We start from the raw sequence: 21,463 nt of genomic DNA on the forward strand, positions 1-21,463 counted from the left end.
AAAAAAAAACAAAAACAAAACCAAGTTAGTAAGATAGTAAAGCAATTAGAAGAGGCAAATATAAGAACTAAAGCAGATTTCTTTCAGCCTTGGCACTACTGACATTTGAGGCCACATATGCATTGTAGAATGTTCAGCAGTGTCCCTGGCTTATACGTGTCAGATGCCAATGCTCCCCCTCACCACCACCCCCCCCCCCCGTTGTAACAACCAGAAATGTCTCCAGAGATCTTCAAATGCCTTCTGGGTTGGGAGGCAAGACCACCCCCAGTTGAGAACCATGGCTCTCAAGGAGAAGCTGCATTTGCCCCCCACCTGAAAACTGACGCTGCCCACGGGCAGGTAGCTGTGGTCCTCCAGCATGCTCAGGTACTCGGCCACTAAGGCAGCCGCGTGCACCAGGCACATGGCTGCCTCCGTGTAGCATTTCTTCTTGGTGTGTTTCTCGGCCATGTTCTGGAGCCAGGTCAGCCGCAGATCAGGAGAGGTCTGGTAACTCTTGGCAATTCTGAGGACAGATGGAGAACGTTTCAAGGACAGCTGGTTAATGACACTGTTTTTCTACTGTGCATGGCCACTTTTTTCTCCCAAAGAATCCCCCCCCACCCTTAGAGGTTTTCCCCACCTGTTCAAAAAATGAGAGAAAAAGCAAACATTTATCAGTCTAGTTGTTTTCATTCCACAGGTAGGGTGTGCTGGACATCAAGAAATAGCATTTACTTAAAGTTTTATGGGGAAGAAAAAGGCCCAATCAAACGAGGTCTATTTTAATGGATCTCTAGCAATTTTCTTCCTTTTCTTTCCTTCCTCTCAGAATAACAACAAAAGTACGACCCATCTACGACATCACATCCGATCCAATTTATTTCTGTAAGTAGTTTCTCCTGAACAAGGACCTTAAGACAGTTTGAAACTATAAAGTAAAATATGATTTCTAAATAAAACTATACATCTCTGTCCAAATATAACTGGAAAAAAACATATAGGAAATAATTCGTATGATAATAGTTCTTTTCTCTCCTTCTTTGTAAAAGATACCTCAGTTTAAATTAGGGGGATATTTCTAAAAATATGTACATGAATCAGTCCACTCTGAATATTAATTTCTACATATGCAAAGGATGCCATCCAAAACTGAACCCACATGGACCAAGATAATGACACTACCAAGACCTCCACAGTGACAAACCTTAGACCCTCAGCTGACACCCTCTGACTTTATCAGAAAAGTGTACCTGTACATGAGATCCATAAGCATCTCGGGATCTTCCTGAAATTCCCTCATTTTCACCGTGTCATATAAGATGCTGTTCAGATTGCAGAGAAGTTCTTCCACCTGCAAAAAAGCGAACACCTCTAAACAATCCTGGCTTTGTCATCCATGGTACCAAGCTAGGGCTGCATTGGAAGGGCATGGGACAGCCACAGGCGGGCTTCTCTGTGGGAGCAGAACTCACAGGTGGAGGGGAGGCTGGATGGACCCTGCATGGCCTTCATCTTTGCAGGTCCACGTGCTTCGGAGGCCCAGATGTGAGTTGGCCCTTGGGATCCATGAATTAGCTCTGAATCCTTATACTATCTTCCCTCTTGTTTAAAGTAACTTGAACTAGTTTCAGTTATTTGCAACCTAGAAGAACCCTCAACTGTACTCTGGAACATCAGGTCTTTTTATACCAAATAAGAGGCAGCTTAGGACTTTAGCTTACGTTATTTACATAAATATATATATATATATGGCTAATAACTAATATATATATAGTAACCAATATACAGTATGCTATATATTATATATTGCATATAATATATAGTGTGTTGTATATTAAATACATATATATACATAATATTTATAAATCTTATGTATAACACAGAACTGCTATATAATTACATATTATATATAATACATGAATACACAGTATACACACACACATATATATACCCAAGTTTATACCTGTCTGATCCTGAACCTGTGTGTGAGATAAGGCACCCTCTTCAGCTTACCTGGGTGGGGAAAGGAGTGGCCTGCATGGCTGTGTCCTCTTCTGCATAGGCCAAGATCGTCCTCAAGGATCTTCTCAGGTACTCCTCATTAAAGTCTGGTGCTTTGCCCACCAAAGATGCCAGAGACATGGTGACTTGCATCTTCACTCTTGCAAAGTTCTGCATCAGGAATAGGAAAGATGGAACAAACAAGAGGCACTCAGCTAGCAGATAATGGAAGGCGGCAGAGCCAGGCACCAGGAACTCCCCAGTGCTTCTTTTACCCCATCTCAACCGTTTCCTTTTCTCTCAATGAAATGTGAGCTCTACTTTGCACAAGATTCATATTGTTGTTTAAATGGTTTAAATGGACTTTGCTCTGACATAAATCTGTCAGCTGCCTTTAAATTTTCATTGAGGACTGGATGGCCTCCATGCTGTAAGGCTGGGAGGTTCCTACAAAGTTGGGTCTCAAAGATGGATCCTTTTGTACCAACTTTCCTCTTCTTGGAACTTGACTTGAACTGGAAAAAGGAACAGTATCTCCATGGCCACACTTTCTGAGATTCGGGACCTTGGACAGGCAGTGACTTTCTGTTTCTCCTTCCCTTCCAGCCCTATGGAAAAATATGATTATCCTGAGGGTCCCCAAGAAAATGTCCTAAATATTTTCAATAGTTATGCCTTACATATGACAAGGACCCTGTCTTTTTCCTCTGGGCCAGTTTATCTTTTAAGATCTCTTGGACATGTACGTTAACATGACCACAAATGTAAATAATCTCGATAAACTAAAATCTAGATAAAACTAAACAAAGATCTAGATAAATCTAAATACACTAAAATCTAGATAAACTAAAGCAAAGGTTAACTCTTCTGCAATAAAGCCGAATTCCAAAGGCTGCAAAGCTTCTATTAAAACACAGGTGCAAATGATACTGCTCATTCAAATTCTCCTCCGTAGGTCATCCCGGTACCATTCAATCAGAATTCGGAAACAAGACAAACGCTTCTGAATTCTTAACCTGCCTGCTGTATTTTTCCCCACAGAGGACAACTTTTAATCTCCCAATATTCATTCACTTGTCCTCGAAACACGCAGATGGAAACCACCGCATTCATCGGTCTTCTTCTTCACTTGTGATTGCAAACCCAAAGGACGCTATCCATCTCCATCATCCGTTGTCGCCTTCCCATGGGACAGAAGGAAATGGCGATCCCGCAAACTTTTCCTCAAACGAGGCTTTGCACTGACTTTCTCTCCATTTCTGGGCCACCCTGCCGGTGGGAGCGCTTACACTGGTGGCTCCAAAGCTGAACCTCATGAGGAGGTAGAGGGTGGCACAGGCTTGGCTCCGGGTGACGTCCATGCTGCTGCTGCAGTGGTGTAACACTCGCTGGCACAGGTCCGCACACTGCTCCACCTCCTCCTCAAACAGCAAGTCCCCGAACTACGAGAGACACAGAGGCCGTGAGGCAGCCCTTGGCACCTTCGTGTTTTTTCTGGACTGGATGCCTGTTGAAATAGGCAATGTCTGCTGGGACAAGCGGAAAGCCTAGAGGAGCTCATGCATTGCTCTATGAAGATAATGAGCTCCTTGAGTCAGAAGATGAGTCGAAACAATGGAGCCGACTTAAGATTTAATTATGAACTTCACCACTAAGCTCAGGGCCGCGTAGTTAACCGCATTGTCAGCCAGGTTGCACTCGCTGGCAAAGTCACCTCTCTGCAGGAAGGATCCCGTGTTTACTGAGTCCCCAGGAAATAACTGGTGACTAAGAAAGAGAAAATAATCCTGACAGGGGAGAGCAGAAGAATTCTACTTTCTAAATGTAAAAGATCCCGGGCTCCTGGCTGCCTCAGTTGGAAAAGCATGCAACTCTTGGTCTCAGGGTCATGAGTTTGAGCCCTATGTCGGACATAGAGATTACTTAAATAAATAAATAAATAAATAAATAAATAAACTTAAAAAAATGTAAAAGATCCCATTAAGAAGGTACCACCTGAGATTTTTCCAATCCAGGGGGAGAAATTAAACTGCATTAGACCACTTGATGTAAGAAAAATCTATATAATTCAGGCTATGAGAAATTTACTTCTGAATCTTCTCTCATTTTACGACATGATGTTTTGCAAGACTTACTGATAGGTGTCATGTTTAGGACATTAATCTCACCCAGATGTGGTATTAAAAGGGGTGAAAGGTAAAGGCGCTCAGCTATTTTTGCTCTCACATCTCCAGCGAGTGGCCATGTCAAATGTCTATAGTTCTGTCCACGTTTCAAGTGTGAGAGCCACTGTTGTTCTTAATGGTGACTTCTCAAAAGAAATCAGGGCATCTGCTTTATTCTTAGGTAGACTTAAAACCTTTACCTTGATGTCACTTAATAGCGTGCCGTGTGGGTTTTGGGGCACCTGATGGGAGAAGTGTGAAGCCAGATGAGACTCTCAGCTCTTAATTAGGAGTAAGAAAACAAGCAGCCCATGTTTACCTTGGCAATGAGAGCCCGGAGTGTCGCAAAGCAGTGAGTCAGGTAGGTGGTGCTCTGATCGCAGCTCAGAGAATTCACCAGGACCCTTAGAACACCTCCCAGCAGGCTGTCTTTACAGTCCAGAGCCGAGCTTGCCTGGTGGGAAGGAAGAACAGCGTCACTGAATCCCTGCGCTGTGCCAGGGAGCGGAGGGGTGAAGACACAAGTTGGCGCTCTTGACAATTAGCATAGCGATGCTGACGTTCCGTCTCTCGTAGTCTAAGATATTCGGCGTTTGGCCTCCACACACATCATCCATTACCTTGACAGCTGAAGACCTATTTCTAAATGACTTTATTGCAAAACTCCCAAATGGTTTGGGATTTATGTCCAATTCCGGGCTGCTAAACTAAGTTATAAGGCATACCTCCCCCCACCCCAGACAACAGCTCTTGGAATGTTCTTTCTTTATATAGAAGCCACAGCTTTCCTTGTGGGCTTCAAAACACAATTGTCAGCCTCCCAGTACAAAGGGGGCTGTGTGGTGGTGCCGTGTTTCTAAATAGAACAGCAAGACTAAAACCACCAAAGGGAATGACAAGAAAGTGCCATTTCTTTGGGGGAAGAAAAGCATCTTGGGGACTGGTAAGTACATACCAGTCAAAGCAGTGATGGATAGAGATGTAATCAATATGGTGCCAAGTAGTTAAGATATCAAAGATACCACATACTTTTTGTCTTTATGTTTCTATAACAATGACTTTGAATTTAGACCACCTAAAAGTAGGATAACTAAGGTTTCCCTGGGTTTCAACATTTCTTTTCCTAGCTCCAAAAAGCAACACTCAATCTACCTAAATAAATGATTTCTCGCTGGAAACATGGAGGGACTCCTTTCTCAGGTTAACCAAAAAACCCATTATCATGTAGACTTCTGGGAATTTTTGGAAACACTCACTTAGGAGATAAAATTAGTACGGTAAATTGTCTTACTGCAACGTTCATAGTGGCACTATGCTTTTCTGCAGCGGGTATGGCAAATTCATGCTACAAGTGACTTTGCTTCACCAACCTGGTCCAAGGTAGACCTCATTATTCAGACCTAGCACCCTTTTCATCTGGTCCAGTCATAATCTTAGCTCCCATACTAGATGTCAACCATGATTCAACTGCAGTTCGCCCATGAAAGAAACAAAACAAAAACCCTAGCTACCATCCCTATTCTTGATCATCAGCTATAAACCACCAGCACTTGGCAGATTTAACTCTGAGGGTCACCTTGTCAAGCACCCAAGTGAGCAGCGAGTCAAAGAAGCCAGAAGAATGTTCAGTATCTCTGGAATTTGTAAGGTGAACACTATTGTAAATGGTTAAAAAAAAAAAAAAAAAGGCGTTTTGGGATCACGTTTCTTTCCCAGTTCTCCATAAAGAGTTCCTTATTAAATTCCAGGAAACATATTCATGTTGAACAGATCAGGTGTGTGTTGTCCTCACCTGGATAATGTTCTCCTGCATATCCAGGATGATTAAATTTGCTTCTGTAGCCAGATTGCCACTGATCAGGGCTTCTTGATCTAACTCTGCCTTTGTTCTAAGAAAAGAAAAGAAAAAAAAAAAAAAGAGGTCAAATTAAAGAGCATATCAAACCTGGCCACATTCCAGGGATGGCAATCTATGCACCAAGGCGTAAAGAAATGTCTGAATAGTCCATCTTGAAGTGAAAACAGAGGAGCTGGCCAGAGGTAACCAAACAGTACAGGGCACTTTCTGAGATTAGTGCCTGGTGGACACGATTTTCCAGATCAAGTCTACAGGTCATCCGCAGCCCCACTACTATGAATAACGATGACAGTCACAGAAAGAACAAAATGGGGAGAAAAGCAATTATTGGTTGCCACTACCAGTCAGGCTAGACGATCTCGACTGCTGTGTGAAGCCTCGGCCCGTTCCTGGGTTTCCTGCATGAGAACCAATCTAGACCTGAATCAAGGGAAGCCTCTGCCACAGGCCAGAGGGAGCCGGACTGGGTGTGATCTGAATTTGGCAGACAGCAGTGCTGCTGGATTGGGAAAGCTGCTACTTCTGAACTGGGGCAGGGAAGAGTCAGTCTCTTGACATCCCAAAGGCCCCCCTGAGGGTTGCTCAGTCAAGTGGGGACCTTTTGTTTTCTCCCCAGTGCGCAGCAAGGTGGCATTCCTGTGGGACAGCAGGTCATAGCACATCCAGCTGGGTGTTACTGGTTACTAGCCACTAGGGAATGGTAGGGAATGGGAAATTGCCTGGCATTGCTTCTCAGCACGGTTTCCATTTTGAGGAACCAGAACGTTTCAGGCACTCGTTCATTGATTCTCATAAAATCTAAGTGAAGATGGGAAGGGATATTTTGTATCATCTAAATTTAGTGGCCAGAAAAGGGAAGGGTGAAGAATTCATTTCCCCAAGATGCCCCAGAGGCCAGTATGTTGCCATGGGGGTTGGGGCGTCATGATGTGAGCCCACAAGTCTTGGACCAGAATCACCTCTTCTTGAGTCCCCTTCATCCAACAACGGGAGCTCTGCCACTGCTTATATACTACTGAGGGCTCAGAATAAATGTTTCCTTGTGTTTTAAATGTTTCCAAGCTGGGGCGCCTGGGGGGGCTCAGTCGGTTAAGCGTCTGCCTTTGGCTCAGGTCATGATCCCAGGGTCCTGGGACAGAGTCCTGCATTGGGCTCGTCTGCTTCTCCCTCTGCCTGCTGCTTCCCCTGCTAGCCCCCACCCCCCGACAAATAAATAAAATCTTTAAAATTTTCAAGTTTTGAACAGGCTCTCTGGTCCCAAGGGGCTCTATGTTGTTGTTTTTCATTCTGCAAGTGATAGTATTTGTGTAAGAAAAGTGAAATATGAAAGCTATTTTTAAAAACCGTAGATTTTTAAATCGGTAGATTTCGATTTTGAGCAGTGCTACGCAACAGAAACATAATGAAAAACACGTATGTCATTCTCCATTTTGTAGTCACACTAAAGAAAGCAAAAAGAAATAGGTGAGAGTAACTGAAAATATTTTACTTGACCCAATGCAGAAAAAAAATTGTCAATGTGTAATCACTATAAAAATTACTAATGAGATATTTTCCATTCCTTCTTTGGTGCTAAACTGTCAAAATCTGGCCTGTATGTTTCACTTGTAGCACTAATGTGGCTGCTCCATGGGACAATGCAGACCTAGATCTGGTTTTCATTTTTGTTGTCAAAGTTTCTCAATTGTGGTAAAATACACATAACATAAAATTTCCCATCTTAACCATTTTTAAGTGTATGGTTCAGTGGTATTAAGAACATTTGTATCTTCATGCAACTATCACTGCCGCCAATCCAGTTTTTAGAAAGCCAGCCAGCCTGTCCTTCAAAACACTGGTCCTAGGAGCACGTGGGGGGCTCAGTTGGTGAGGCCTCAGCCTTTGGCTCAGGTCAGGATCCCAGGGTCCCAGGATCGAGCCCCATGTCGGGCTCCCTGCTCAGTGGGGAGTGTGCTTCTCCCTCTGTGTGTGCGGCTCATCTCTCTCTCACTCTCTTTCTCAAATAAATAAAATCTTAAAAAAAAAAATAAAACACTGGTTCTAAAATTGGACTGGACAATAGCATCACCTAGAGAGTTTTACCAAATACTGGTTGCTGGGTCCCACTGCTGGAGGTTCTGAATTCATTGTTCTGGGCACTGGGAGCTCTAAGAGCTCTCCTGGTGATTCTAACGTATAGCCCAGTTGAAAATCATTGCTCTAAAAAAACAGATCCAAAATAATTGAAAAATGACCTGAAAGAACAAGGTGAAAGACATTGCTATTGGAATTACAAAAAATTTTCCAAACAGCTAACTGGAGGAGTTACAATTGTACTATGGTTTCTCTTGAAAAACAAAACAAAACAAAAAACCCACGTCGCCCCTGACCAGGGAGTCCTGGGAGGCCCTGCTCGGAAAGGCTCAGTGTGGTGTTACTTCTGCGAGCAAACGGGGAAGGTTTCCCAAAACCTCAACTTATGAAGCCCGGGCCAAACATGTCTCGTTAGGCTCTTCTCCTACTCTCAGAGAGTAAATGGTCTAACACCCTAAGTGGTTCTATAGCACATTAATTCACGAGTATTTCTTTCATTTTGTTTTTTGGGGAAGACAAGGGGTGCGTTGCCTGAACTAGAATTTACGGATTCTCAGAACCAAAAGATCTCAAAAATTAGTTCAGGCAATGAGCCCCGTCTTCCCCAAAAAACAAAATGAAAGAAATACGCATGGAGTTATGTGCTCGAAGAATAAAATACCCAAAGCAAATGGATATTACTAATAAGACCAACAACTGGGCTTTCTCAGTAACATCTGTAATAAAAATGTGTTTATCTCCTTCACGTTTTAAAATAAATTTGACTCTCAAAAGTCCCGTAAGTGAACTAGAATGATTCATTCTTGTGATGACAACAAAGACAGTAACCGTATTTACTGACAAAATAACACTGTTAGGCAAGTCTGCCCCACCCCCACACCTGCGTGACGGGGGCTTCATACCCTGTGGAGATGGGCGACCTACACCTTGTTGAATGCGTGGGGCGGGGTCTTCAACCATGTAATGTTTTGCTCAGTGGACCCTGAGATTCATCAGGCCATCTGCTGCAAAGAGGACCAGCAGACATGAGCTGTCTGTTCAACATATTTAGTTTTATGTCCTTATATAGTCAAATTCTTACACATATATATCTCATACATTGCAATTCAAGAAGCAGGACTTTTCTTCTTTCATTTTCTATATTTTTGGCTGATAATAGCATACACATTATCTTATGTATATGTGTATATATGTGTGTGTGTGTGTATACATAGAAAATAATACACATAGCCAATTGTAGGAAATGCAGCAAAGAATACAGAAGAAAACACCGATTACCTCAACACCCAAAGAGAACCACCCAAGGAAAATCGCTGTTAATATTCTGGTAAATTTCCTGCCAGTCTTAAAATGTATTTACCCTGTGTAGTTAGAGATTTACGATTCTACTCTAAAATCAAGTGTGTATTCTGCTGTGGTTCACTTAACATTTTCTCATAAGCATGTCCCTCGTCATGCACTTTTAACACCAACTTAACATTTCCTTACATAGTTCCTTATTCCTGAGCATTTAGAATGTTTTCATTTTAAAAATTTTGAGTAATTCTGACATAAATATCTCTGACTACACCTTTTGTACATGTTTCCAGAATGGAAATATGAATTTGAACGATGTGGTCTTGAGTGCCCTGTCCTGTCCCCTCCAGCAGCTTTTGTCAAGCTAGCTGAGATTGCTAAATATTAGTTTTCTTTAAATGCTTATCAGTGTGGTAAAGTTTTCAGAACTGTAAATCATAACTCCTTATACCTTTGATGATCTTGGGTCCCTGGATGAAATGAATTTACACAGATAATGATGTTTCATTTTCTTACCCTTGGAAGGATGTAGTTGTTTCAGTAATATAAGTAGCCTGGGAAAAAAGGGTTTTAGACTTTAGGTAAAAGTAGCACAAAGTTGCTGAGTGACTCACTTATCTTGCTTCTCATTAGCTTGCCGCCAATGTGTCTGCTCCTTCCTCCATCTCAAATTTTCATTGAGGCCTGGAAACCGGTCATTCCCTAGGAGTTAAGAAATGCATGAGAGGAATGTGATTAGTATGAAACCCTCTAAGATAACCAGAAGTTCCGTAACAAGCTCAGCGCAGGGGACTCAGCACCACTAATTAGAGCCCATGCTGGATGCAGGAAGGAGACGTGACAGCCCAGGCCCCGGACGCCTGTGCTTTGATTGACAGCCCACAGCTTTAGAACCCTTGCCTTTCTGGAGCGTGGGTGAGCATGTGTCATGAACAGAAGGTTCCAGTGAAACTGAGGTTCTTAGTGAATTACTGAAGAGGAGAGTGTGGGTGTTAAATAAGGGTGCCCCCCCCCACTGCAAGAGTTGAGCTCCCCCCAACCTCCTGGCCACTGTGTCCCATCGCATAGAATGAACTGTCATTCTGTGTAACTTTGAGCATGGCGACTAAGATGGAGTGTGCCCGAGCACTTCACTCTACTTTATAGCAATGGGTTCAGCCTTTGTGAGATCATTCCTGGCAGGCCTAGAACACTCAGACACCCCTGGGAGGCGGGGGATCGGTTGTATTCTAATAATGCTCTGAATGATTTGGGGAGATGATTTTGGAACAAGAATTATCTAGCGTCTTGACCATGCTCCACAAAGACGAGTCAAATGCCCCATGGAGAGGCTTCGACCTTGAGGGAGACCACATTCCATCTATCCTGTGACTCACGTCCTTGGATATGACCTGTACCCCTGACAGGTTTTAAACAAAAGACGTATTTGAGAACATTTCCAGGGTTCCTGTGACCTTAGGACAGCAGCTTTACCTTGCAAGCACACAGCATGCTCAGAATCCAGGAACCTGCTTGTCTTTATTACCCTAACATCTTAAGAAAGCGATGGTACGTCTACTCGCAATGTGAGGACGCTTCTCCCCACCAAGGGTGTAAAACTCGCTGACGGAAAGCCGGGACGGGCAAGGCCAACACACCTGGAGCTCGGCAACGCCGCATCATCTCCCCCCGGGCCCCTTCCCCGCGGAGCAAAGCCTCTTCCAGCCTGGCCTTGACGTCCCTTGACTTCTGCAGGACTTGTGTACTGACTTTGTCAGAACTCTGTTTTCCCTGGACAGGACAGAGGCAGAAGGATGTTTAGTGTGGTGAGATCTCTGTCCGTGGGGTGAATCCTCAAAACACAATACTCCCTGGTGAACGGCAGCCAGTTTGTGCCCCCATGGAGATGCTGTTGGTAGGCGGGGGTGGGGGGGTCCTATGGCTCAAATCCTGTGAATGAGAATGGGGTTCTCTCTGCAGAAGGCAGAGATCCTTCCCCGGAGAAATGGCCATATCTAGAATGCAAAGAGGTTCTGGGTTGTAACACAGCAGTGAGAAAACAGAGGATGTCTCCCTTCCCCCCAAGCCAAGGGGAAATGTAGTAGAAACATCGACCTGAACTTAGGAGCTAAGAGCGGCTGTAAGGCTGAGCCACCTCGCACTCACCTTGTACTCAAAGCACGAGACACAGATGAAAAGGAGATCTAAGATCCTGTTTAGCTGCATGGATGGCAGGTCGGCGATCCACTTCTTGATGAGGCTCTGGTCGGCGTTCTTCATGATCCAGAGGAAGCAGATCATGAGGTTGCGGGTCGTGTCGGCATTCAGCATGTTGTACTGCTTGTAGGGCTGCGGGGAGGCAGGTGGCAAGATGGACACAGGGGAAGAAGTAGAGCCACGGGAACCCCAAAAGTACAGGGGATGCTAAGCTCTTAGAACACAGGCATTGCACTTCGTCCCTCGCTGGGGAACTGTTTTCAGTAACCCGGCCTTTCTTGGGCTACGAAGCTGCGTTTCCTGAGCTGAGGAGCTCAGCAAAGGGGCTCGTGTGGGGCAGTGTCTGAGCCAGGCTTTTGGCCACGTCATGTGGGCACCCTCCGGCTCCAGAGCACTGTGGTCTGGTGGTCTGTCCTGCCTTAACCAGGCCCCCCAGTCTCAATGATACAAAGGGGGCTTCCCAGCTGCTAAGATTCCAAATATTTCTCCTTCCAGCTAGACACCGGAGGGTTGGACTTAGAGCAGAGAACAAGACTAGCCAGGCTCCAGAAACATCCTAACTGTTCAAGAGTTAACCTCTTTGTCAGAGTCCAAAGTATAATAGAAGAGTCATGAAGCGCTCAGCAAATGAATCAAATCCCTAATTTAGCGGTGTCCTCTGTGCTGGGACTTCAGTCACAATTTATGTTTTTCCGGGGGTCGGGGGGTGGTGGGGGCTCAGGCTATTTGCTTTAATACCTGGGTCCCAAGTGTTCATTTTTTGAGTGCTGAGCACACTTTCTTTCACTCATCCACTCAAGACAAAGAACAATATGCTGCACACTTGGTTCATGCAACGTAGCTAAGACCCAGTGGGATGTGAAACCCCCTAACTGTGCGTGTGTGGGGGAAATGTTGGTTTGGGATGGGAATGATAGGGTCTATGAAATTAGTTAAGTTTTCCTGAGTAGGGTGACAAGAAGATATGAAAACCTTAGCGATAACTTCCCAGGGAAAATGCTCTCACGGTGAACTTTGGGCATCTGAGCATGTGTCTTTCAGCCAAATAACAATGTAAAAGGCATCTCCTGCCTTGGGCAAGCTAATTTTGGTAAGATGCACATTATTAAGGTGAAAGAGGTCATAAAACACTGTATTTCTCCAATGGATGAGGATGTCAACTCTCAAATGTCTTTTCTCTTTCTTACATCCTTGCCTTCCAGCCTTCCCGGGGGTGTCCTGCCAGGCGGCGGGGGGGGGGGGGCTTGCTAAGTGCTGGAGGGAAGAGAGGAAAGTCACCTAGCAGAGAAGCTACTTAGGTCTAGAGGCAGCCTTCCCAGGAGAGAACCGAGTGGAGCTCTCTGCAGATGTACGCCTTACACTGAAATGCAAAGTTAAATTAAGCTGGACGACGCAGTGCTGTCACTGTCTGCCAAAGGAAGAGTCAGGGCTCCCCAAGGAACGGAGTTCCCACCTCAAAGAAATCAGACGTTGTATTCCTGGAGGAACTGCTCTTTAAGCCCAGAGTCTGTGCAAAAGGACAGAGCTATCCAACTCTGTTTGGGCTCCCTGGGGCCCCAGAAAAGCTGAAGTCTTTTGCCTAAGAAGTACGCACCCCAAGTAACTGGCCCCTTCAATCATTTTTTTGGAGGCAGGCATAGTGTGAATGATAAGCACAGATAAACACCGCTCAAGCCTCTCACCTGAGGGAGGCTTGGTTTGATCTTCTTTGCACGGATCTTAGATATCCCAAGTTCACCTCTTTCTGGTGTTCTGAAACTTGAACTCAGGCACGGTTGAGACTGCCTGGATTTGATCTGTGGACCTACCGCTACAGCCAGAGCTGACCGTGACCATGCCACCTCCTCTGTTGCCGTTTCCCTTCTCAACGGCTAGCTCTACGCTGATGCCTTTCAGAACGGAACACAGAGGCAGAAATCTCATAGCCTGCTCTACTCTGGGTTCTGGTAGGTAAATACAAGAGCAGGCCCATCAGAAGATGGGACAAGACACAGAACAAAAAATAAACCAGAGAAAGGTGCACCAACATACCAAGGAAGAAAGCATTGTTCCACTTGTCTTCGAAGTAAAATTGTTTCCGGCTATGGCCAGTGCCACATTCTGGTTAATTGCACTGGTCCCTTCCTGGTCTTCATCAGAGCCATTGGCACGATTTTTTCCACTACGGGCATCTGCAGCTGTAATGAAGAAATCATTGGCCTTACCCTACGATCCAACAATGGTGCTTCTTGGTATTTATGCAATGAGTTGAAAATTTATGCCCACATAAAAATCTGCACATTTCTAATGGCCAAAATGCGGAAGCAAGCAAGATACCCTTCAGCAGATGAAATAAACTGTAGAACAGCCAGGTAATGGAATATTACTCAGCACTAGAAAGAAATGAGCTATCTGGGGTGCCTGGGTGGCTCAGTCGTTAAGCGTCTGCCTTCGGCTCAGGGCGTGATCCCGGCATTGTGGGATCAAGCCCCGTATCAGGCTCCTCCTCTGGGAGCCTGCTTCTTCCTGTCCCACTCCCCCTGCTTGTGTTCCCTCTTTTGCTGGCTGTCTCTCTCTCTGTCAAATAAATAAATAAAACCTTAAAAAAAAAAAAAAAAGAAATGAGCTATCAAGCCATGAAAAGGTATGGAGGAATCTTAAATGCATGCTATGTGAAAGAAGTCAATCTGAAAAGGCTACATATGATATGATTCCAACTGTAACACATTCTGGAAAAGACAAAGCTACAGAGATGCTAAAAAGTTCAGTGGCTGCCAGGGCCTGGAGAGAGAGGGATGACCAGGCAGAGCACAGAGGAATTTTAAGGTAGAGAAACAACTCGGGTTGATACCATAATCATGGATACATAGCATTATATATTTGTCCAAACCCACAGAATTTACAAGCCCAAGAGTGAACCCTAATGTAAACCACGGACTTTGGGTAATGATGATGGATTGCTGTAGGTTCACCAGCCATAACCGATGCACCCCTCTAGTGGGAGATGCTGACAATGAGAGGTTGTTTATACATGGGGGCAGTGGGCATATGGGAAGTCTCTATATTTTCTGTTCAATTTTGCTGTGAACTTAAAGCTGCTCTTTAAAAGTCGTTAAAAAAAAAATCTTTGCTGATGTGAAGCAGAAAACAGTATTTCCCTATGTCTCTCACCCAATACCCGTGAAGGGACTGATAACTTATTAGTCACTGAAGTCTGCACAGTAATTTAAAACCTGATGGCTCCTCACTCAGTGCGGAGTGTGCTTGAGATGCTGTCTCTCTCCCTCTGCCCCTCCCCCCGATACTCACACTCTCTCCCCCCCCCCAAAATAAGTAAATAAATCTTAAAAAAAAAAAAACAAAACCCTGATGTTTAGCATTACTTCTAAACTGCTACCATCTCTAGGAAAAAGCAGGCAGGTTAAAAAAAGAGACAAAATGCTCAGCAAAAGGTTAGGCTAGAATTAATTTTTCAAATTGTAAAAATAACAATTTTCGCGAATTTCATAACACTTTCCTGTAATATAATATTTTTAAAAAATGTTTCTAAGTTTTTATTTAAATTCCAGTTAGTTAGTGTAATATTAGTTTCAGGGGTGTAATATAATATTTTTTACTCTATTCATATATTTTAAATAATGACCAAATAGAAAGGAACCCATAATAATAGAACTATTCAGTTCTTTGTAAAATAACAAGCTATTGTCACAAGTTCAACAATAATGTATTAAATTTCAAATGTCTGAAATGAATGTTAATTTATTATCTCTATGTAATGTAGACATAACTATGTTTATATGTAGTGAACAAAAAAAGGACCCGCCACTTAAAAGGTTGGTTTTTCACCAATCACACGCAAAGTTTTTGCTTAAGCAGTTGTTAGAAAAGTGTATTAAAACACTTGCAACTGATTGATTCATAAAAAGTCGCTTGCCAACATTGTATTTGGATCTTCAATTTCAGGAAAATTAGATTGCAAACGGTATTTCCTCCTGCGAAAATTCTGAAAACAGAACTCAAATATTTTTAGGACTTAGTTTTTAAAAATAATAGTTCACTATCTGTGTTTAAAAGCAGCTGAGTTTTTAAACAAATGGTAAAATGAATAGCATGTGGCAATTATGTAAGATCTGATAACATTATCAGATTTGAGGATGCATTCTTACTTCCCCAAATACGAACAGGGTCATGGTTATAAAAGACAGAGAGAAAAATTTCCCACATAAAATGCTTTTATAGAAGGTCTCTCATGTCATCCTTATCACATCCCTAAGATGTAGACATTGCTACCACATTTTTACAGTTGAGGAAAGAGGAGGGAAAACATTAAAGGTAGAGGAATTTTTCAAAGGTCACATGTAGCAGTAAATGGGCTGGAATTTGAATTCAGCTGTATCTGTTTTAAAAACTAAATTCTTCTTAGAGTATCAATCAAAGGATTCCATAAGTAATAGATGCATTTTATTACCTCTAATAATAGAATACTTTCACTGTTTTCCCACTTGTCAGCTACGTCATGACTATAAAGGTCAATGCCATACATCAAGAAACCATTGAGATTTAAAAGGCTTGGAGGCCAAGCGCTGAAAAGCTCTGATCCAAAGTGACTGATTTGGAAAATTCTCATTGACAAGGAAGCTTAGGAGAATGTGTGCTACAGCGGTTCCCTGCTTTGGGAACAAATGAGTCATAGGTCTTTATGTGGAACTTTCTAGAAACTTTCAGCAAAATTCTGGAAGTGGTCTGCAGGTCATCTGCTGTGCTCTGGATTATATCCTTAAATCTTGAAGACAGCACTGTTCTCGATCTGGACTCCAGTCAGGCACTACCAGAGAATGCTCACCTCCTGGGCCGAGCTTGCTTCTGTATATTCCTTGCCCATTTTCTGTTCATTTACATTCCCTAATCCACACAGTAATATGTAAATAAACTCATGAAGTCCACAAACTCCTTTAAGATAACTTATCCTTTCCTCTTGCTGAAAAATGAGAGATACTGACTTCCAACACCAGAATCAGCCTCTTAGGGCCAAAGGCAAAATTCCACTGTCACGGCAGAATTTCCTAATATTGAAGACACCATGATTTTTTTGAGAGACATACAGATAGAGAGAGTTAGAGTTAGGAGGGGCAGAAGGACGGAGAGAATCCCAAGCAGGCTCCACACTCAGCATAGAGCCCGATGCAGGGCTCAATCTCATGACCCTGAGATCATGACTTGAGACAAAGTCAAGAGTTAGACGCTTAACCAACTGAGCCACCCAGGTGCCCCGACACCATGATAGGGAGCAATTGTTTAGGGTCATTTGAGTCTGCTTCTTTCCTAAGCCATTCGTAAGAGAAAAGAGAAGGAACACCTTTATTTCAATGCCTTAGAGTGGTGATCTCCCAAAGGAGTAATTCTGTTAGTACTTTGTCCTTTGTGATGTATGGTCTATAAAGTTCATCATATACCAGCAGATAAGTGAATAAATGAACAAATAATTTCTAAACGAACAGCCATAAGAGACTCTTAACATAAGAGACTCTTAATAGGAAACAAACTGCAGGTTGCTGGAAGGGACTGGGTGGGGGGAATGGGGCAACTGGGTGATGGACATTAAGGAGGGCACGTGATGGAATTATTATATAAGACTGATGAATCACAGACCTGTACCTCTGAAATCAATACATTATATATTAATTAATTGAATTAAAATTTTAAAAAGTTTAAAAAAAACCCATGCATGACTATGGTCCTTTACAAAACAACAAAAAACTTATTGGGGGGGTCAAAAAAAAAAAAAAGAAAAAACCCCAAACCCTAAAAAACCCCAAAATTTATTGGGACCTATGTGGAAAAGATCTGGAGAGCACTGGTGTGGAAAACTGCTCACAAAAACATCAGCACTAGAGCTAAGAGCAGAAACTTCATTCCAGTGGGGCACTTGGCAGGGGCCCCCATCAATCCAAGGAAGGACACGGAGGCATCATTACCTGTAAAGTCATAGAGTTGCGGCAAAGCATCCAAAATGATGCCAACCAAAGGCAGGTAGAGGGCAGCGATTTTGACCTTCACTTCTGGTTTGACACAGCGCGGGTCCAGGTCGTGAGAGCTCAGAAGGCTATGGATGGCACTGACAGCCTTCCTTTGCACTTTGCTGATCCTATTGGCACAACACAGAAAGCTAGACGTTATGGTGAAGGGAGATGGGCCAACACGCTCTTAAACAATAAGGAGGAATCAGAATGCTCCTGATCATTGGGGTGACATGTGAAACCAAGTGGAAGAGGGGAAAAGTGTCTGGAATCCAGAAACAGACTGCCTGTGTTCTGGTCCTGGGTTTGATGTTTCAAAGTCCATCACACTGTAGCATTCGGTACTTTATTCCTTTTTATTGTTGAGTGATATTCCACCGTGCGGATAGAACACATTTTATTTTGAGAGAGAGGGGTGGGGTGTGAGGTGTGGGAGAGGGACAGAGGCAGAGGGAGAGAGAGATTCCCAAGCAGGCTCCACGTTCAGTGCAGAGCCTGATACCGGGCTCGATCTCACGACCCTGAGATCATGACCTGACCCAAAATCAAGAGTCAGATGCCTAACTGACTGAGCCAGCCAGGCGCCCCAGATCATATTTTAATAACCCATTCACCAATTGATGGACTTGAGATTATTTCCACTTTTTGGCTATTATGAACTATTAATGTTGCTTTGAATATTTGTGTATAAGTTTTTGTACGGATATAGGTTTAGTTCTCTTGGGTATGAAGTTTACTTCATACCTCAGAGTAGAATTACTGGATTTTATGGTAACTCTATTTAACCTTTAGAGGAATCATCAAACTGTTTTCTTTTCTTTTTCTTTTTAAGATTGAATTTATTTATTTGAGAGAGAGAGAGAAGGGCATGAGCAGAGGGAGGGGGAGAAGGACAAGCAGATTCCTCATTGAGTATGGAGCCTGATGCAGGGCTCAATTCCAGGACCCTGAGATCATGACTTGAGCTGAAGTCAGATGCTTAACCAACTGAGCCACCCAGGCACCCACCACCAAACTGTTTTCAACAGTGCTTACATCATTTTACACACACCCCCCACACCTGGAAGAGGTTCCATTTTCTGCCAACACTAGTTAATATTTATCTTTTTATTATGGCCATCCTAGTGGGTATGAAGTTTGGACTGAATGTTTGTATCCTCCCAAAATTTGTATGTTTAAACCTAATTCCTAGTGTGATGATATTAGGAGGAAAGGTCTTTGGGAGGGGATCAGGTCACAAGGGTGGAGACCTCTTGCATGGGACCAGTGCCCTTATGAGAGACCCCAGAGAGCTCCCTTGCCCCTTCAGCCATGTGAGAATACAGCAAGAAGATGACCATCTATGAACTAGGAAGTGAGTCCTCATCAGACATTGAATCTGCCAGCACCTTGATCTTGGACTTCCTAGCCTCCAGAACTATGAGAAATAAATTTCTGTTGTTTATAAGCCACCTAGGCTATGGTGTTTTTGTTACAGTTATCTGAAGGAACTAAGAGAGAAGGGGTATTTATCTGGTTATGATACGCATTTCCCTGATGGTTAATGTGGTTGAATACTTTTTTCATGTCCTTATTTGTCATCTCTTCTTTGGAGAAATGTCTATTCTGATCCTTGCATTTTAAAAAATTGAGTTACTTGTCTTTTTGTTACTGAGTTGTAAGATTTAAAAGTTATATAAAGGGGGGGTGCCTGGGTGGCTCAGTCAGTTAAGCCTCTGACTCACAATTTCAACTCATCATGATATTATAGGTCATGAGATCAAGACCTGTGTCAGGCTCTGTGCTCAGTGGAGAGTCTGCTTGGGATTCTCTCTCTCCCTCTCCCTCTGCCCCTTCCCCCACGTGTGCAAGTGCTCTGTCTCTCTCAAATAAAAAAATAAATCGTTTTAAAAATGATATAATGGGCACAAATCCCTTATTAGATCTACAATTTGCAGATATTTTCTCCCGTTCTGTGCATTGTCTTTTCATTTCCTTGATCATGTCCTATATATCACAGAAGTTCTCACTTTCATGAAATCTAACTTAGCATTTTTTTTCTTTTGTTGTGCCTATTTCTCGTGTCAAATCTAAGAAGCCATTGCCTGATCCTATTTCATGAAGATTATCCCTATGATTCCATCTAAGAGTTTTATGGTTTCGATGCTTACACTGAGGTCTTTGATCATTTTGAGTTAGCTTCTACACGTGGTGTGAAATGGGGACACGACTTCATTCTTTTCCATGTGGATACCCAGTTGCACCAGCACCATCTGTTGAAAACACTACTCTTGCCCCCTTGAATTGTGTTGGCACCCTTGTCAAAAGTCAATTGACTCTAAATGTGAAGATTTATTTCTGGACTCTTAATTCAGTTGCACCGATCGATATGTCTATCGTTACGGCAGAACCACTACCATTCTTTGTAGTAGGCTTTGAAATCAGGAAATGTGAACCCACCAATTGTGTTCTTTTTCAAGATTGTTTTGGCTATATTGGGTCCCTTGAATTTTCATATGAATCTTAAGGTCAGCTTGTCAGTATCTGCAAAGAACCCCGCTGGAATTTTGAGAGGAGTTGCACTGAACTTGCAGATCAATTTGGGGAGTATCACCATCTTAGTAGTACTGTCTTCTGATCTGTGAATATGTCGTGAGTCTCCACTTGTTTAGATCTTTTTATTTCTAAAGTGTTTCATAGTTTTTGGTGTACAAGTTACACTTTTTTTTTTTTGTTAAAAACTTTAGTCCTAAGATTTTTATTATGTTTTGATGCTATTTTAAATGGAGTTGTTTTCTTAATTTCATTCCACATCGTTCATCACAAGTATATGGAAATATAATTGATGTTTGCGTATTGATTTTGTACCTTGCAACCTTGCTGAACACACTTATTATCTTTAATAGGTTTTTGATGGGTTCCATAGGACTTTCTAAAAATAAATCATGTCATCTGTGAACAGAGATAGTTTTACTTCTTCCTTCCCAGTATGGGTGCCTTTATTTCATTTCCTTGCCTGCTTGCTCTGAGTAGAGTTTCCAGTACAACGACGAATAAAATAGAAGTAGCAAGAGTCGGTATTCTTATCTTGTTCCTGGTCTTAGAAGAAAAGCAACCAGTCTTTCACTAATAAGTACAATGTTAGCTGTGGGTTTTTCGTAGTTTTCTCAGGTTGAGGATCTGCTCTTCTATTTTTTTTTTTAAAGATTTTATTTATTTATTCGACAGAGAGAGCCAGCGAGAGAGGGAACACAAGCAGGGGGAGTGGGAGAGGAAGAAGCAGACTCCTAGCGGAGGAGCCTGATGTGGGGCTCGATCCCAGAACGCTGGGATCACGCCCTGAGCCGAAGGCAGACGCTTAACGCTTAATGACTGCGCCACCCAGGTGCCCCCTGCTCTTCTATTTCTATAGCATTTGCTGAATGTTTTTTCAAGAAGGGTATTAGATTTTGTCAAAGGCTTTTTCTTCATCTATTGAGATGACTGAATGGGTTTTGTCCTTTATTCTATGCATAGAATGTATCATATCAATTGATTTTCAGATGTTAAACCAATCTCGTGTTCCTAGGATAAATCCTACATAGCTATAGCATATAATCCTTTTTATGTGTTGTTGAATTCAGTTTTCTAGTATTTTGTTGAGGATATTTATATTCACAGTCATATTAGTGTGCTGTTTTCTTGTGATGTCTTTTGTCTGCTTTTGGAATCAGGGTAATGCCGGCTTCATGGAATGAGTTGGAAAGTGTTCTCTCCCTTCTATTTTCTGGAGGAGCATGCGAAGGACCAGAAGTAATTTTTTAACCATTTGGTAGCATAACACAGAAATGCTACATAATTTCCGCATGCTTGAAAAATACTAGGGATTTAGCAATATGTGGACATCTGTGGGCATCCCCAGGTAAGGGGGCTGT

At 42.8% G+C, this 21,463-nt stretch overlaps 1 protein-coding gene across 8 annotated transcripts in view; it reads right to left on the reverse strand.

The window, feature by feature from the left end:
* Positions 1–21,463, reverse strand: part of DOCK8 (dedicator of cytokinesis 8) — a 318,437-nt gene that overhangs the window by 126,539 nt on the left and 170,435 nt on the right. For all 8 annotated transcript variants that reach the window (XM_045772361.2, XM_087858754.1, XM_087858753.1 and 5 more), the window contains 11 exons: positions 17,529–17,698; positions 13,606–13,751; positions 11,524–11,706; positions 11,016–11,148; positions 9,993–10,080; positions 5,944–6,040; positions 4,471–4,605; positions 3,276–3,428; positions 1,999–2,157; positions 1,236–1,336; positions 316–508 (listed from right to left, as the gene is read on the reverse strand). In XM_045772361.2, coding sequence (XP_045628317.2) covers positions 316–508; positions 1,236–1,336; positions 1,999–2,157; positions 3,276–3,428; positions 4,471–4,605; positions 5,944–6,040; positions 9,993–10,080; positions 11,016–11,148; positions 11,524–11,706; positions 13,606–13,751; positions 17,529–17,698 — 1,558 coding nt within the window. The remainder of the gene's footprint in view (positions 1–315; positions 509–1,235; positions 1,337–1,998; positions 2,158–3,275; positions 3,429–4,470; positions 4,606–5,943; positions 6,041–9,992; positions 10,081–11,015; positions 11,149–11,523; positions 11,707–13,605; positions 13,752–17,528; positions 17,699–21,463) is intronic.

Source organism: Ursus americanus, chromosome 34 (assembly GCF_024610735.1).
Source record: "Ursus americanus isolate L20-20 chromosome 34, mUrsAme1.1.p, whole genome shotgun sequence".
Lineage (NCBI taxonomy): Eukaryota > Metazoa > Chordata > Mammalia > Carnivora > Ursidae > Ursus > Ursus americanus.